Consider the following 17834-nt stretch of genomic DNA (forward strand, 5'->3'; position numbering starts at 1 on the left):
TTAAGAGCACCTTTAAAGGTTACAGAGACTTTTGCAGCACACTGAATGGATAGATGAGCACAGTCTCAACATTTAACTTGTTGAGTTACAGATAAAACACAATAGACCAGTTGTAAGGATTTGCAAAACACACCAAAGGAAAGTAAGTCTTAATGTGAGCTAATGAACTGTTCTCTGGCTAAACCCTTCCCTGAAGACAAAGCCCTGGATTCCTCCCTAAACTCACCAAATCCATGGTAGAGACTTCAGGCCCCTGAAGTCCTGACTTCCCAGGATTGCACTGCTCCTGGTTGCAGCCATTTGTCTGGCCAACAACCTGTTAGCACAACCTGGCTGGCTCCAACTGAGAACAAAGAAACACTTCTCTTCCTGCCGCAAGGCCCTCTAGGTCCCTCCCACCGTGTGCTGAGTGGCTGATCCCTAGAGGTTACTGCCTGTCAGTCGAGACAGGGTTCATTTCTGGTTCACTCTTTAGGGGAGGGGAGGGCTGGGGTGTTCACTACAACTCCCAACATGAATTCTAACTTTCTGACATATCTGATCCAATATTGGAATGTCAGTGTCAGATCAGAAATGTTAGGTTTCTGTTTAACTGATTTTGCAAATTTTGGATGAATTCCAAGATTTCTGATCCAACTTTGCACAGTCCTGTTAAGACGCATCCTGCCTCTGAGCCTGGAGATAGCCTATAGACATTAGGACTAGAAGCCATTGATAGACCTGTCACTCATGAATCTGTCTAAGCCCTTTTTAAAGCCTATTGGCCATTACCACATCCCATGGCAGAGAATTTCATAATGGATACACAGAAATGGCCTTAATTAGCATATTAAGGTCTAGCTATCCTGAATATTTGATATTTAATCTTGCACACATACAGATGCACCTGTAATGCCAATGCACGGCATTTAAAATGGCAAATCTGCAGCTAGGATGAAAGGCAGTGTGCTTAGCCCTTCAAGCATTTGCCCCCTCCAGGTTCTGCTCTCACCCCCTTCAGGTTTCATCAGCTCAGAGCTCATCAGGGGGAGATCTTAAAAATCTAAAATTTTAAGATCTTAAACCTGGAGGTGATTTGCAGAGAAGAATTAGCAGCCTTATAAGAAGGTTGAAACATGTTCTTCTCACCCTCCATTCCTTCCCTGCTGATCTCTCTCATTGAGGGGGATACTTGGTTAGCAAGTCTGTTTCCCTTATACCATGCAGTTCCACCCAACATTAAATTATGTATGCATATATCAATGTTTCTACACATGTGGTAGGAAAGATAAAGTGGTCATAACCATTGCTTTATCTGGCCTGTGAAAGATTGCTCTAAACAAAAGGATCCAGTCCTTTTCTTTCCCTCTGTCCTTCACTCTTTTCCAAGGACGAAAGAATACAAAGCCAAGATGCATCTTGAGCAGCAATTCCACTGCACTGTTCATAATCTGAGCACCATACAAGACCATGATGCTTTACTATGAAGTCCCTACTGCAGCCCTAAGAACCAAAATTCATAAAACTGACTTCTAAACATGTGTGCCTTTGTGGGGGGGCGGGGGCAGGGGTTGGACCTCTGACATGTAGCATTTTAGGCTACATACATCACCTGGAAATTGTTTTAAAGAAAGGCAATATAAAAATGTAACAGTATGTCACCTGTAACATTCTCTGCAGACTGTTGAGGAATTGGACTGTTGCTCTACATGTCATGTGGTTGGTTTTGCTCCTTTGGCAATTTAATGTATTGGCTTCAGGTAACCATGCTAAATTATACCAGCAGAGCTCTGGGCGGACTTTGGACTGGGTTTCCCTCACATGGAATGCCCACTAAGGTCACCGGTAGGTAATTCAGGAGATTCTTGGGTTTACACCTTGATAACGTTTGTGAAAACTGAACCACTAATAGTTTGTGGAGTCATGCCCATCTCTACAAGACTGTTGCAGCAGGGCTTCTGTCCCTCTGGAACCTGGGGCCTTAAGCAAGGTCGATTTAGACCCAGATCCCACAATCACAGCACATAATGAACAGGAGAGGGTCCAGGGTCATTTTGCCTCTGGAAAACCCTGGTGAAGGGCCCCCTTAGGGGACAGTTCTTCCATAAACTGTAAGAAGTTTCCGAACTATACACACACAAAGAGGAAGATGTTCAGAGGGTGGTATGAAAAATGCATTTGAGTTTATTCAACTACATAGTTAGGTTAGAGGAGCAGCCAAGGTTAGAGAGCTTTAAGACCCTTGACTTTGAAGTCTCCCTCCACCGAGAGATAATTGAATTCTGTTAGACCCAGTCGGTTGGGGAAGAACAACTCCAGGTTCCAGCGGCAGGGGTTGTAGGTCACAGTACCTCCTAGCGGTTCCTCCTTCACAAAGTAACCTTCTTTCCCTTTAACCAGCTTAAGAGATTTTCCTACTCCGAAGGTCTCATAACAGTCTTCCACTCTCACCTTTATCTCAGAACCATGAAAGGCAAAGATTATCTGCAAGAAAAACAGCAATTATATAGCAGCCGGTGATGCTAGACACTCATCCCCCATGTCCCAATGGCATCCAAGCTTTCGGTGGGGAAATTCATGTTATCATACCAGATGAGTTACCCTAGTCCCCAATCCATGTTAACAGCTCAACCAAGAGAACTAGATCTGTTGGCTTCATTCATACATTCAGATCACACCAACAAGAAAGCAGCTAAGCAGAGAGTTTGTCACATGTAGTTCCTGTTGGGAATTCTCTCTGGTAGGAGAAACCCTTATTCATTATAGCAGAGTGCACAGAGGCACAACACAGCAGAATGCGTGTATGCTGAGAGTAAAATAACTTGGAGCCAGTTCATAGTTTCAAATCAATATAAGTGGTATTTATTAGAGAACTCCATTCTAGATAGGAAAGTGAGGAGATGGGATATCTAATCTAGCTAGCTAGCTGGATGCAGATTGATTCTGCACACATGATGCAGGGGAGAGGAACTTGCATGTTGCAAGGTAGAAGGAAGGGAAGAGGAAGTGGCAGGAAGGAAGGTAGGCTAGGCTGAGAGAGAAGTGACTGGCCCAGAGTCACCCAGCTAGTTTTAGGGCTGAATGGGGATTTGAACTCGGGTCTCCCTGGTCCTAGTCCAGCACTCTAACCACTACACCATGCTGGCTCTCATCTACATTCCAAAAGGGATAGTGTCAGAGTAGTAGAGAAGGGATGACCAATGTCTTGACCCTCAAGCCCTCTGACTCACTAGTCTGTCCTCCTATGTCATTGAGACAAGAGACAGTGTATAGTCCTTCACTTCCAACAGTTCCAAAGCCCAGTAGCTGGCTCCCAATTCTGCTTGCTGCCTTGGAAGCAATGGCCACATTTGGAAGCCAGGGCCACACATCAGTCACATTTTATGCAACTCCACACAGAGGGAAAGGTGGGCTGTCAATCCAAGATAGGTGGGAGCAGGGCGTTTTTCACACAGCAGGCTTTACTGTGAGTTTGAAGTTGCCCCAAAAAACCATTGCAAAAAGTGGAATTTTTTAAACTCTGGTTATAAGTTGGGCTATACTTCAACATGCAATGAAAAAGCCCAGTCGTGTGTGAAGTGCTCCCTGGTAGCTCGTAGAGACTTTGGGGTAAATCTGGCCAATATGTGAATGCACACCCTCCATTCTGGAGGAGATGCAAGCTAAAAGCCCTGTGTATAAGGCACCCTAGAGGGGAGCAACACCTTTAATGCAGTTTCGCTCTTATGCTTTAACTGAAGGAGCCTGAAATCTAGTTTATAGTAAAACTATTAATATATATATCTACCTCCGGGTCCATGCCGGCTTTTAAAGGTGTGTTTAGTTTTATTTCATTGCCGTTTGTTTTGGTTTCATATTGCATTTTATTATTTACTCCAAGGTACCCCAAGAACAATTGTTAGGAGGTGGCTGTATCAATTATGTTTAATGGCAGCCCCTTGCATGGAGAACACTTACCCCTGAGCCCCCACAAAGAATTACCATGCCCAAAATGTCTTTTAAAGCCCCGACAGGTCAACTTGCTCTGAGGCTACTTTGCAGGCCAACCCCAGAAGCCACTGCCTTTGCTTGCAGCTCAGTGGGCCACCTAATGGCACAGTGGGGAAATGACCTGACTAGCAAGCCAGAGGTTGCCGGTTCGAATCCCTGCTGGTGTGTTTCCCAGACTATGGAAAACACCTCTATCGGGCAGCAGCGATATAGGCAAGATGCTGAAAGGCATCATCTCATACTGCGTGGGAGGAGGCCATGGTACACCCTTCCTGTATTTTACCAAAGACAACCACAGGGCTCTGTGGTCGCCAGGAACTGACACCGACTCGACCACACTTTACCTTTACAGTGGGTCCAACAGTAGCATATCACATCACTTCAATCACGAGCACCACCCCGTGGCAACAGAACTGCCTCACAACTGCCATGGGGGGAAATGGGACCACCCTGCCCACGCTGCTGTTTGCCAGAGTAAGTTGCACTTTGGAATGCATAATACAGGTATGTTTGCAGCCCCTCGGACAAGCTGATACAGCTTCCATTTACAACGGCTTCACCCTGGAATGCTTTGCAGAGCCTCATCTTCGAGAAGAGCTATAGATTCGGAAAGTGAAGCACTACTTCAGAGGGTGGGGGGAGAGGAGACAGTCACCCCACAGGCCCATAGGCAGCTGGTGGCATGGTGTGTACCTGCCACACCAAGAAATTCTCTTTCCTCCCCAGCCTCACTGACTGTTTTCACTGAACATTTTATAACCCGCCTCCCCTGACTTCTGCAATCCCCCCTCCCCAAGCCTTTGAGGCTGGTTACAGGCCTGCCACCCCATAGTAACACTAGTCTTTCAGGAAGGCAGCTATGCAAGAATCCCTGTGTACCAGCTTCCCACAGGCAGGGAATTTGACATTGGAAGCATTGATGTTTTGTTTTTTTCTGAACCTCTAGACCAGGGCATAAGGACATAGGAAGCTGCCATATACCGAGTCAGACCCTTGGTCCATCTAGCTCAGTATTGTCTACAGACCCTTGGTCCATCTAGCTCAGTATTGTCTACACAGACTGGCAGCGGCTTCTCCAAGGTTGCAGGCAGGAATCTTTCTCAACCCTACCTTGGAGATGCTGCCAGGGAGGGAACTTGGAACCTGCTGCTCTTCCCAGAGCGGCTCCATCCCTGAGGGGAATATCTTAGAAGTGTGAGCATTGTAGTCTCCAATTCAGATGCAACCAGAATGGACCTTGCTTAGCTAAGGGAACAAGTCATGCTTGCTACCACAAGACCAAGGTCAGGAGAGGCCCAAGACACTTGGGGCAAAGCACCAGATGCCGACTTGTCCTACAGCCCTATTGGGGGCCAGCCCCTTTCCAAACCAACCATTGCAAGCTTTGAAGGTGGCACGGGGGAGTTTTGAAGGCTACAGGCAGCCTCCCTGCACAACTTGTGCTTCTCGTAAGCTTTTCAAGCCATTGGAGGCAACCTGCTCCTTGCCCAGTTTGCAAGGGTTAGATCAGTCCCAGAGAGCTCCTCCTGGCAGTGGCAAGTGGCATCTCCCAGCACCCCAATCATCTGGCTTCCAAAGCAACTGCCTCATCTTGCCTCATGGAAGGGCCATCCCAGAGCAGATTCATCCATTGACTTCCCATGTACCTGAGCAGATAAGCCATTCCATTCACTCACCTTAACATTATCCCCTCGTTTGTACGGGAAGAGGGTGTGTTGCATCTCATCTCCCCACACACCATCTTGCTTCGAGTTCAAGAGAGTCAGGTTCAGACCATCATGGCTGGCAAAGCGTGGATTGAAGCAGCATGCTATGTTGTCAGAGTCTTTGCCCAGATTCACAGCAAATCTGCAACAATGACCATAGATATGTGCATAAGCACACCAAACAAGATTTACTGGACTACAGACGTCGCTATGTAGTTCCCCCTAGGTAAAGTGTGCCATCAAGTCAATTTCGACTCCTGGCACCTACAGAGTCCTGTGGTTTTCTTTGATAGAATACAGGAGGGGTTTACCATTGCCTCTTCCCGTGCAGTATGAGATGATGCCTTTCAGTCTCTTCCTATATCACTGCTGCCTGATATAGTACCAGTGGGGATTCGAACCTTAAACCTTCTGCTTATTAGTCAAGCATTTCCCCACTGTGCCACTTAAGGTGAGGGATACATATATTCTATACAGCTAGAATTTCCCATGCCAAGTTGAAGAGCAAGAATGACTGCTAAGAATCTGGCAGAAGCATTTGTCTATACTGGCGAGGCAGAAATCTCGCACGGTGGTAAGGCTGCCACGAGTAGCAATTGCACAAGGGAGGGAAATTTGAACATAAAGCAAGAACTGTGGACCGGGGACCTGATCCTACCAACACCCTTGTAGGACACACCTGACATGACAAAGGTGTACTGGGGATACATGCCCTCAGACACAGCAAGAGAGTGTTGGGTTCTTTTAGAGACCATAAAGATATTTAATTATCAGAAAATAGTAGTGCCATCTGTCTGGGCCCTGGTTCATTACTACTTAGCAACACCTGTGATTCAAGGCAGAGTGGCCTCATATGCACAGAACTGGGGCTAGAAGGGAAGACGGACCTTGTTCATTCACATTTCCCATTCATTTCCTACACCTCAGCCGAATTATTTCCCCGCCCAGACAGAGTTTTCTGGAGAACGTCTGCTTTAGCACCACTTCGATCAGAAAAAGCTTTCCTTTCTCCCTGCTCTAGATTGAAATGCACACGAGGAGAGAGTGAGCTGAACCTCCCCCCCCCCGGCCTGGAGCCGAGCACCTAAGGACCCATCCTGCCTGCCCAGGCCTTGAATACAAGAGCCATTTCTCCCCTGACATGGTTGAGAAGTGCTCTGAGTTGCAGGGCAGTGCGAGTTTTTCCAGCTGTGTGTGAGAATTGCATAAGCAGCTCTATGACCCACCTCAGAGGTTCAGCCCATCCAAATATATAGGTTTATTTATTTATTTTATCTATCAGATTTGTATACTGCCCCCAAACTTCCGTCTCTGTACAGGCGAGGCAGAAATCTCACATGGTGGTAAGGCTGCAATCCATGAGCAATTGCACAAGGGAGGGAAATTTGTTTTAGTCTCTGTGTTACTGGGGGAAGATAGACACTGTCATCAGAAAGTAGAGCCAGCATGGTTAAGTGCATTTCTAGAATAGGCAGCTGCATGTGGCAAAGCCCATTTTTACAGACATGTGGGCTTCCCTCTCCACAGCTAGAAGCAGAAGCTCTAGTAGGAGATGATTTAAGTTAGGCACTCCCACAGCTGCTCTTTGGACAAAGAAAGTCCCTGGGAATTCTAGACACCGAGCTCTCAAAGAGTACCTTGCATGGCTCATACTTGAGCCTGCTAACCTGGCAAAGAGGCACCTTCTAATCTGGTGATTCTCTTTATTTAGCAGGGGAAGAGTAACTGGCCCTCTCCACCCCCAGCACAGTACCTGTTGCTGGTGTCTATCTTATCTTTCTTTTTAGACTGTGAGCCCTTTGGGGACAGGGAGCCATCTTATTTATTTATTATTTCTCTGTGGAAACCGCCCTGAGCCATTTTTGAAGGGCAGTATAGAAACTGAACTAATAATAATAATAATACTTAAATGCAAATTGGAAATTAGGACAATTTATATCCCACTTTCCAAACAAGAAGGTTCTCACAGTGGTTTACAAATTAAAAAACCAAAATGGTTGTGAGCCCTTTTTGATAGCCTAACCTCACACAAGGAGGGTGGTTACCAGCGAAGAGCTGCTGAAAAAGAGACGCTCTGCTGGGATAGAGACAATTCCTCTACCTTGCTACAGATACAAGAACCACCACTTCAGAGGTGCCTCTTTGCCCAGCTAGTAGTGGGGGCTTGAGGGGTAGCAGTTTTAAAAGTTTGTCAATATGCAGGGCTAGGAAATACTGTTTAGGAGAAAGTCAGTTATTCATAGGAACATAGGAAACTGCCATATACTGAGTCAGACCATTGGTCTATCTAGCTCAGTATTGTCTTCACAGACTGGCAGCAGCTTCTCCAAGGTTGCAGGCAGGAATCTCTCTCAGCCCTACCTTGGAGATGCCAGGGAGGGAGTTTGGGAACCTTCTGCTCTTCCCACAGCAGCTTCATCCCCTGCGAGGAATGTCTTGCAGTGCTCACATATCAAGTCTCCCATTCAAATGCAACCAGGGCAGACCCTGCTTAGCTATGGGGACAAGTCATGCTTGCTACCACAAGACCAGCTCTCCTCTCCTAAGATTGGTAGTTATCCAGAGTTCTGCAGAACCATAATACACCACCTGCTACCACTTTATACGGGCAAATGAATTGGTCTGCCTGTCCTGGACCATTTTGCCCTCCTTGTGAACTTACTCTTTGGCATTTAGTAAGATGTTCCCCTTCACCTGAAAGCGATTTCCAGGTTGCATGTTCAGACCACTTGCGGCTAGGACCTAGAGGAAGGAAACTAGACATGTTAATCTCTTGTGGGCAGTCATGAAGGAGAAGTGTGCCCACTTTGTGTCCTTACTGGCTCTGGGCTCTATCAAGTCATGGCCACAGCTCAGTGGCCTCAAAGAGAAATCATGGACCCATTTGTCTTGGTGCCAGATGCTTCTGGACAGACATCCACACCCTAAAGGCACTGCAGCAGCCTTGCCAGTGAGTGGCTGCTGAAAGCGAAGGAGTGGAAGTCACATTGTTGGGAGACACCCAGTGTGACTGCCAGCAAGACACTTGCAGTTGGGAGCTCAAGAGGGACTGTAGTGTTATAGCTGCTTCGTAGGGAGCACCTCCACTTATGCTACCACAGGTTCCTCTTGGTCTTTCACATACCTAGCTCTGGAAAGAGTTATAACTCTCACAGCTTATTTGCAGAGACGGGGAACTCTGCTTCCCAGGAAGATATAAAATGGTCACTCTGGCCTTTTGTTTTTACAAGGATTGGTTTTAATTCACAGAATGGATTCTTCCAAACATTCATGCTTCGTAGGATCGTTCTTCGTCACTCTTATGTGCTATGCAACTTTTGAAGACATGTTTGCCTCTGAATGGAACATGATTCTGCTTCTGTGCAGAAAACTCCTTGATTCCTCAGAATGGACACAGGCCAACAGTTCCATTCCAATCTTGCCTTGTGGTGTGTTGGATTAACATCTAATTTGAACCCCAAGCACATGACTTGGGAAAGCAGCTGCTAGTCAGCAAAGACAGTACTGAGCTAGATAGAACAATGGTCTGACTCAGCATATGGCAGCTTCCTATGTTCCTAGCAGTTGCTCTCCCCCATATTAATCAGCACCTGCCCAAGGCAGAGAAATACAGCCAGGAAGAACAGGGAGGAACCCACTCCTACCTAGTTTGCTCACTCCTGATTGCATCGATCTATCCCCGGACTGAGTGAGCCAGACACACACACAGGGTGCTTTCCAGATGACACGCTATAACAGTGTCACTACTGTCCACCAAGTATGCTTTCATACTGCCTGTGTTTCGACAACACAGTCCCTGCACTGTCAGCAAGGTGCTGTTTACATTTCTGAGGCCTTTCGGATTTTATCCTTGTGTTTTGGTCAACATTGGATGTTACGTCCAAAAAAAAAAAAAAAAAAGCTGTAATTTCCCATTGTAGGAACGTTGCACAAGCTATTTACGTTTTAAAGACAATTCTGCCAAGCCAAAGCATTTTACTGCTGAACAGTGTGTAATCTGGAAAGGGTCCAGGAGAAGTGATGAAACAAGGCAAAGGCAAGAATTCCCGGCAACCCACCCCCTCCTAGAGGTGAAAAGAAGTTTGTAAAGACTGCCAACAGCAAATGTTCCAACTCCTAACTATTCAGCAGGAATGCCTTAGAACTGGTGTTCCAATTCTTGCTAATGGGTGGGCTGGAAGGGGGTTATGGTGATGTTTTCATTGCCAAGATGTGTATTCTGGGTTGTTATACCAATATTGGAATACACCACAAGAGGCTGGTGGCTCTAGCCTCTGCCCTCTGCCACCGCCTTCTCCAAAAACTGCTGCTTGCATGCTGTTGCCTTCATTTCTTTGCTATGTTCCTGGCATCAAGCAGGTAGATGGGGCCATTTCCTCTCTCCTAGCAGGAGAGGAACAACCCATTTATCCACTCTCCATTGCAAGTGCCAGCAAAGAAATGAGGACAGCAGTGAGGCGGCAGCAAGGCAGTGGCCTTCAGAGTGAGGAGCTGAGGAGAGGGTTTGGAAGCCCCAGTTCTGGGGGCTTTGGTGCTAGTTCTTTGAACACATCTGCCCAATTATAGAGCTATGCCTCTCCTCCTAAGACCACCTCCTCTCTTCAGAATCTACAGCCAAACCTAGCCATTCATAGTCCAATTGTCAATGCTTTCCTCAGCTTTTAGGAACATAGGAAGCTGCCATATACCGAGTCTGACCATTGGTCTATCTAGCTCAGTATTGTCTTCACAGACTGGCAGCAGCTTCTCCAAGGTTGCAGGCAGGAATCTCTTTCAGCCCTATCTTGGAGAAGCCAGGGAGGGAGCTTGGAACCTTTTGCTCGTCCCAGAGTGGCTCCATCCCTTAAGTGGAATATCTTACAGTGCTCACGCTTCTAGTCTCTCTCAGCCTAACCTACTTCACAGTGTTGTTGTGAGGAGAAACCTAAGTATGTAGTACTCTGGGCTCCTTGGAGGAAGAGCGGGATATAAATGTAAAAATAATGATGATGATGATGATGATAACAATAATAATCAACTAGGGCAGACCCTGCTTAGCTGAGGGGACAAGTCATGCTTGCTACCACAAGACCAACTCATTGGTGTGTTCAGGATGTCATCTAATCTCAGTTTTTTAGATGGAGCTACTATCTGTATATCAAAGATAGAACCAACTCTTCACTAATTTACAATATATCTACTCCTGTTCACCCGGAGAACATAAAAATTGAACACCGATACAAAAGAAACACCCACAAGAGACTTCACCACACTCTAGTTTTTACACTCACCCAGTAACCAGGGCACACCTCCTCCAACACAATTATTCAAAATAGCTTTTGCATGGGGAAACGCATACCCAACATCAGCAAGACTAGTTGTGCCCCATCATCCAAAGCTCTCCTTTCAGAGAAATATCTGAACAGGCAACTAAACAGCCAGCATGGTGTAGTGGTTAGAGTGCTGCACTAGGAGCGTGGAGACCTGAGTTCAAATTCCCATTCAGCCATGATACTTGCTAGGTGACTGTGGACCAGTCACTTCTCTCTCAGCCTAACCTACTTCACAGGGTTGTTGTAAGGGGAAACCGAAGTATGTAGTACACCGCTTTGGGCTCCTTGGAGGAACAGCGGGATATAAAATGTAGATAATTAAATAAATAATAATAAAGAAGGTCTCCGGAGGACAAACTTCAGTCTCCATCAGCTACCAAAATGCATCTTGTCTTGCTATGTGCTTATCTCTAGATTCCCAGAACCTCCAAGCCCACAAATAGAGTCCATGCAAATAACCAAGCTAGAAAAGCATCCCTAGAAACAAGAGAATGTATAAGGTGTTAAAACCAGGTGTTAAAGCTATCCTCCACCGAGGCAGGCACTGCTGTTAAGCAGTTTCAACTCTTGCTGAAGGCCAACAAGTCACCTAGAGATCTACTAGCAGATCCGGAGCCACCTTCAACTGGTTTATAGTATGTTATTCCTTTGGCCAAATCAGGGGCTCTCCAACTTGGTTCCACAGATGCTCCTGGACTACAATTCCCATCATCCCCAGCCACAATGGGCTGAAGGCCAAAGAACAATGGAAACTATTGTCCCACAGCATCTGAGGATTCCAGTCTGAGAACCCCTGCATTCATTCCAACCACCGAGTGGATATTTTCTTATGTAATGTGCAAGCAAGCATTAGCGCTCCCTCTCTCTGAAGCAGTTTGGGGCGGGGGGAGATTTGGAACCAAGAGGTGGCAGAGAAAAGGAACATTTAACTCTTATACTACTTATTTAGCCTTTGCTCATGTCCACAGCTCAAGCTGACAGGACTGAAGGAGAATGCATCCTAGTTACAGTCTCCGGAAAGATGACCAGAAAATGCCTAGCATCCCACAAACTTTGTTGGGAGCTTTATTTGCTCCATTCAAATTAAAAAGGACATCTGCCAAGAAGGAGCTTGTAGAAGAAACAGCCTGTAGAAGAAACAGCCACTTTCCAAACTACTGGGACACCAGCATGATGCCTGAAATGTTGATGTGATGTAGGAGTAACTCCTCATGACCCAGTCACAGCTCTTTGCACTTCTCATAGACAGAGGTTGAGTTCTGTACTCATCGGGACACAAACCTGTCTTATTTCCAGTATTTATACCTCATCTCTTTAACACATGCACTTATACTAGAACACTGTTCATTGGTGGTACTATAAAGCCATAAAGAGATATCCTCACAAAGAAACACAGAGAAATTAAAAGTCCAACAGAAATCAGCTGGAAAACAGATTAGCCCTTCTCCAAGAAGAGCAAGTTATCCATTAGCTTGCTGGTTTGTGTGGCATTTCCAAATAAATACCACTCTGCTTGCTTGCTTCCTTTACAAACTCAGGATCAACACCCTCCTATTCCAAGAGTCATAACAACAAAGAATCCAAAACTCACAATTGCCATTCTGCACTGCAGTCCCTTTACAGACCAACAAACAGACCCAAATTCAATTTAACTGTGATTCAACAAAACAAAGCCCCTAGCTGCCTTTAAATAGCTGGGAGAACTGCATCACATGACAAAGGGGTAGATTGTGATTAGCAGGTCAGCTCAAATCTTGAGAAGAAGGCAAGAAGGAGAGAATTAGTGTCAACAAGCAAAACCTGGCCTGTTTTATATGACTGGGGATAGCTATGAATTAAAGAAGTGACTACACCTGGCTGGCACTCACTGAAAGGATTGTTCATTGCTTCTTTGGTCTGGAGATTCCCAACAGAAGAAAACATCTGTTTTGCACACCCAAGGCCCCAATTCAACTTTGAATCTCAACTTAAAGAATCCTTTTGTGATGTAAACCGCTTGGTGAACCTTTGGTTGAAATGTGCTATGCAAGTTTTCTTCATCATCATTTTCCTTTTTAGCAGCTGGCATTTTATTTTGCCTCATTCAAACTGGGACTCTGAACTGTGCAAATGGTGGAGATCAGAAGGCCCATTTCTATGTATTGGAATCCAGATGGGATATGATTATTATCAACAACAGTAATGATGATGGTGATATACTGCTTTTCAACAGAAAAGTTCTCAAAGCAGTTTATATAGGAGGAAGAGCATGACAGTCTCCTGTTCCCATAAGAAAATGCCCGCAGTAACCACTAGGAGGGATTCTTTACTCAGCTGAAGAGGGACATTTGTTCTCTCATTGCTGAATATAAGAGCCCTCCCACTTTAAAGGTGTTCTAGAATACTATGACTATGATTCTGTGACACAAGCATACATATTGTGGCAAATTTAACAGTTGAAGAGAATGCATGAGTCAAGCACTTCACTTTTGTACTAATTGTAAAATGTAAAAAAAATAATAATAATTGCACAGCTGGCTAAGTCAGCTTATTTGGCAGTGTGCACAGTACAGAAGAGAAGCTGTACTCTGTTAAAATTACTGCTTAGAATCTTTACACACAAGTAGACCCCATGTACTAATTTGAGAACCTTGCATCCTTGCTTACGAGTAGACATTTACCTTGTTTGTTAGGCCTTCCATTCTTGCCAGTAGAATATCAACTTTATTTATGAGTAGACAAACTTTCTCACATTTTTAATTTATGAACTACAGAATGTTCAAGGCTTATCATGGTGAAGTGTTAAAACTCCTCCTCATCTTAACTATACTAGCATTACAAGGAACAAGTACACAGCTTGGGAGTGCTCTTGGACCCAGGCCTCACTCTAGTATCTCAGGTGGAGGCTACGGCCAGGAGTGCTTTCTTTCAGCTTTGGCTGATTCAACAGCTGCGTCCATTCCGAGAAGAGAACGCTCTCAAAACAGTGGTGCATCAGCTGGTGTCCTCTAGGCTTGACTATTGTAATGCGCTCTACTTGGGACTGCCTTTGTACATAGTTTAGAAACTTCAGTTAGTTCAAAATGCAGCAGCCAGACTGGTCTCTGGGGTAATTCGGAAAGACCATATTATGCCTGTTCTCAAACAGTTGCATTGGCTGCAGATGTGTTTCCAGGCAAAATACAAAGTGCTGGTTATTGCCTTTAAAGCCCTGAATGACTTGGGTCTGATTTACCTTAGAGAGTGTCTTCTATGGTATGAACCCCATTGCATGTTGAAGTCATTCAGAGAGTTACCATTGGCACTTCTGGTGGTGAGATTGAACCAGGCCTTCTCTGTAGCTGCTCCTGGCCTATGGAATGAGCTCCCAGCAGAGATATCCTTTGTCTGGGCTTATTGTTGGCCTTCAAGGGAGCCCTAAAGGCTTACTTGTTTGGCCTGGCCTTCCAAGGTTTTAAAATGGCTTTTAAGTAATTTTAATTGGTTTTAAATGGCTCTGATTTGTTTTTATATTGTTTTAACCTGTTATGGCTTCAGAGAAGAGTTATGGCTGTGATGGGGCGGGGGATTGCTAGAACTGCATAAAGCAGCTGCAGACACCATTTTATATTTCCACCACCATTTTCTCTTCTGATAGTTTTAGCAAAAAATTTAGTGTTAGTTCCAGATTGTATCTGATATACTGTAACCGTGAAAGCCGGGTCTTGTCTGGGTGGTGCACGACACCAAAAATACACACACACAGGGGAAAGCTTATGGGATTTTACTGCTACCAAGTAAGGCTTTTGGGGTTCACCCAAATCGAAAGCAAAGATCCCCAGTTACAGGTAAGTTTTTATACACAGAGGGTAGCTTAGTCATCTATCATGGTGTAACAAAAGTCTTAGAAGGAATGCAAAGCCTATCATCAGTGCAGATCCACCTTTGTTTACATCAGAATGAAACAATTGACCATCCCTTAACTTGTATCAGTTTCCCAACATCTGCAGTTTATAGCCTATCCCATTTCCCCATTCCTTGCCCCTTCCCTTATCTTCCTAGAGGTGTCAGTGAGTTATATGGGCCCCTTGTCTATGTTTCTCTTAGGGGAAGAGTAAGATACCAACAGCTGTAGCAGATTTACTCCTTAAGAGGTAAAGGCTACCTCCCTGAGCAGAGAGGGCTGGGGAATTAACCCCTTAGTTTCCAGTTTGGAAGAGGCATAGAGAGTTAGGGGACTTCATATTAAGATGGCTGTGCTGTGGTTCCCTAGGCCTTAGTTTTAGGTTAGACTGCCCTCCCAACATGGATGGTTTGCATGGGTATATCATATCCAATCCAGGCTTCTGAGTTCAGTACAGAGTGTGACAGCTGCTGTGCATTTTGGATTTGCCTGTGTAGTGTGCCTGTCCATTGTTCTAGTGCAAGAATGAACCACACTTTGCTGTTACAAGGGAAGGATATTTAGTGACTTCAATATGGTAAGAACTCACATCTGCCCTATACATAGATAGTGAAGGGGGAGTAAATCACCATTTGGGAAACCTCTTGGTGATTCTGAAGTATAAAAAGGCCACTTCTAGCATGAATAGTGCAAACAGAAAGCTTTGAGAAACCAAAGGAGAGCTGGCCTTGTGGTAGCAAGCATGAGTTGCCCCCTTAGCTAAGCTGGGTCCACCCTGGTTGCATATGAATGGGAGACTTGACATATGAGCGCTGGAAGATATTCCCCTCAAGCAGGAGTGTAGCTAGGGGAGAGGGTGCCCATGTTCACCCCTCTCCCTGCCAGCCCCTAGGAGTGAGGATGAAAATGAAGAAAATAGGGAGGGGTGGAGCTGGGGGGGGGCGTTCTTTGAACCAATTGGCTCAATTATAGCTACGCCCTGCCCTCAGGGTATGGAGCCGCTCTGGGAAGAGCAGAAGGTTCCAATTTCCCTCCCTGGCAGCATCTCCAAAATAGGGCTGAGAGAGATTCTGCCTGCAGCTATGGAGAAGCTGCTGCCAGTCTGGGTAGACAATACTGAGCTAGATGGACCAATGGTCTGACTCTGTATATGGCAGCTTCCTATGTTCCTAAAGGTGGTGGTGGGGTTAGGTGAAATTGATGTGTTTAGAAAACCAAAGAAACTCCATGTTTGCCCAGAATACCTCATTCCAACTTAAAGTAACCCCAGCCCAGCTCAGGGACATCACTGCCTCTCATGATTGGTGTCATTATCTCTCTCCAGCTAAAATGTATCTATGAAACTTGCTGAGACAGCCAAGCTTCCCATTGTAAGAAAACCGGATATAACCCAATAAGGAGTCATCACCCGATGAACAATGAATCATTTGCATGCGTACTAGATACTTAGACCACCATTTTATTGCCACGTACACTGTGTCTAGCGTGTCAGCATCATTCAGATTGTTTGTATAAATGTAAGATGCACCTGTAACCAAACTGTAATTGGTTGAGAGCGTGAGCCTATTGATTACCTATTGCTAAACTGCAGTAGCAATAATGCCTCTAAATCAGGGATTCTCAAACTTGGGTCTTCAGGTGTTATTGGACTTCAACTCCCATAATCCCCAGCCTCAGTGGCCTTTGCTTGAGGATTATGGGAGTTGAAGTCCAATAACACCTGAGGACCCAAGTTTGAGAATCACTGCTCTAAATGATTCCCACTGAGTCTGTTTTATTGACTAAGAGGTGGACCCAGGGATGAACCATATTCACATCAAAATGACATGATAGAATGCTGTTTTACCTCTCCAACCACAAAACACCAGGATTCCCATGCTAGTGTAATGAAAAGGCATCACCTTTTCGTGGATTTTAAGGAGATGCTACTAAAACACAAACTTAATATACTTGAATGTCATGTGGTAGTCATAACTGCTGTCAAAATTGGAATAAATCACCAATTGTGATAGCCCACGTTAAAAAAAAAAATAGCTAGGAGAATCCATCCACACCCAAAGGGTGTGAAAATGGGGAGCAATGTGGGGGAATATCAGGGAATAGAAATTTAGCATCACAGCTCCAGAGCTAATCTCCTCCTCAAACATAGGAACATAGGAAACTGCCATATACTGAGTCAGACCATTGGTCTATCTAGCTTAGTACCTCCCCCTGGTAACATGGGATACAGCTTCTTAAATGAGAAGCTGAAGATGCTGGCTGGCCAACATGAGGATGTCATGAGCTGAAGGAGAACCTGGACCAGTGAGAATGTCTGGTCACATTGTGTACTGTTACCTCGCGGAGTGGCAGCATCTTATGAAGATGAAATCTGTGTTGCTCACAGAATGAGCAGGATGACAAGATCAATCTAGGGCAGAAACAGCTCAAGTGCCTTTGGGGCGCTTTCCAGATCACACATTACAGCAGTGTCACTATGTGCAAAGGTGCACCTTAGGTAATTTTGGAGCCTGGACCTAAAGGCCTTTGGAGGCCCCCCCTCCCCTGCAAATTAGGCATCATCAAGCTCTGCCAGGTGACCACATCACCCAGGACAGACTAAAGAGGATTTGGAGGCACTGGATTTGGGCCCTGAAGTCGAGGGATAAGAACACCTCTGATTACGTGTCCAATAAGTGTGCTTCCGTACTGCCTGTGTTTTGACAGCACAGTCCCTGCACTGGCAGCAAGGTGCAGTTCACATTTCCGATGTTGTCTTTCAGATTTTATCCTTGCGTTTTAGTCCTATGACGTTGCATGTGTGTCTCAAATAAATAGCTGTGTTTTCCTGTTGTACGAGGGTTGAGCAAATTATTTATGTTTTCAAAATGATCCTGCCAAGCTGAAGAAATCTAAACAGCATGGAATCTGAAAAGTGCCCAGGAGAGCCTCGTCACGGACTTCACCCTTCAGTGCAAAAAGGCAACAGAATCTCCAGCACCTGCA

At 45.3% G+C, this 17834-nt stretch overlaps 1 protein-coding gene across 2 annotated transcripts; it reads right to left on the reverse strand.

Annotated features, from left to right (window-relative positions):
* Window positions 1–2140: 2140 nt before the first annotated feature.
* LOC128327654 (16 kDa beta-galactoside-binding lectin-like) lies at window positions 2141–14378 on the reverse strand. 2 transcript variants are annotated; one of them, XM_053256706.1, is made up of 4 exons: window positions 14202–14378; window positions 8338–8417; window positions 5646–5817; window positions 2141–2463 (listed from the first exon to the last, which is right to left on the reverse strand). In XM_053256706.1, exons 2-4 carry the CDS (start codon window positions 8391–8393, stop codon window positions 2203–2205), a joined length of 489 nt encoding a protein of 162 aa, XP_053112681.1. In that variant the 5' UTR covers window positions 8394–8417; window positions 14202–14378; the 3' UTR covers window positions 2141–2202. The 2 variants fall into 2 exon arrangements, with proteins under 2 accessions (XP_053112681.1, XP_053112680.1); XM_053256705.1 differs by lacking the exon at window positions 14202–14378 and adding an exon at window positions 12579–12733.
* Window positions 14379–17834: the final 3456 nt, after the last annotated feature.

The sequence above is a fragment of the Hemicordylus capensis genome, chromosome 5 (genome assembly GCF_027244095.1).
Source record: "Hemicordylus capensis ecotype Gifberg chromosome 5, rHemCap1.1.pri, whole genome shotgun sequence".
Classification (NCBI taxonomy): Eukaryota; Metazoa; Chordata; class Lepidosauria; order Squamata; family Cordylidae; genus Hemicordylus; species Hemicordylus capensis.

What these genes read in the sequence shown, in the direction of transcription:
- LOC128327654 (XM_053256705.1), bottom strand. An exon ending in ATCTTACTAAATGCCAAAGA is followed by an intron (nt 5,818 to 8,337) that starts GTAAGTTCACAA and finishes TCATTGTTGCAG; the next exon opens with ATTTGCTGTGAATCTGGGCA. An exon ending in AACGAGGGGATAATGTTAAG is followed by an intron (nt 2,464 to 5,645) that starts GTGAGTGAATGG and finishes TTTTTCTTGCAG; the next exon opens with ATAATCTTTGCCTTTCATGG.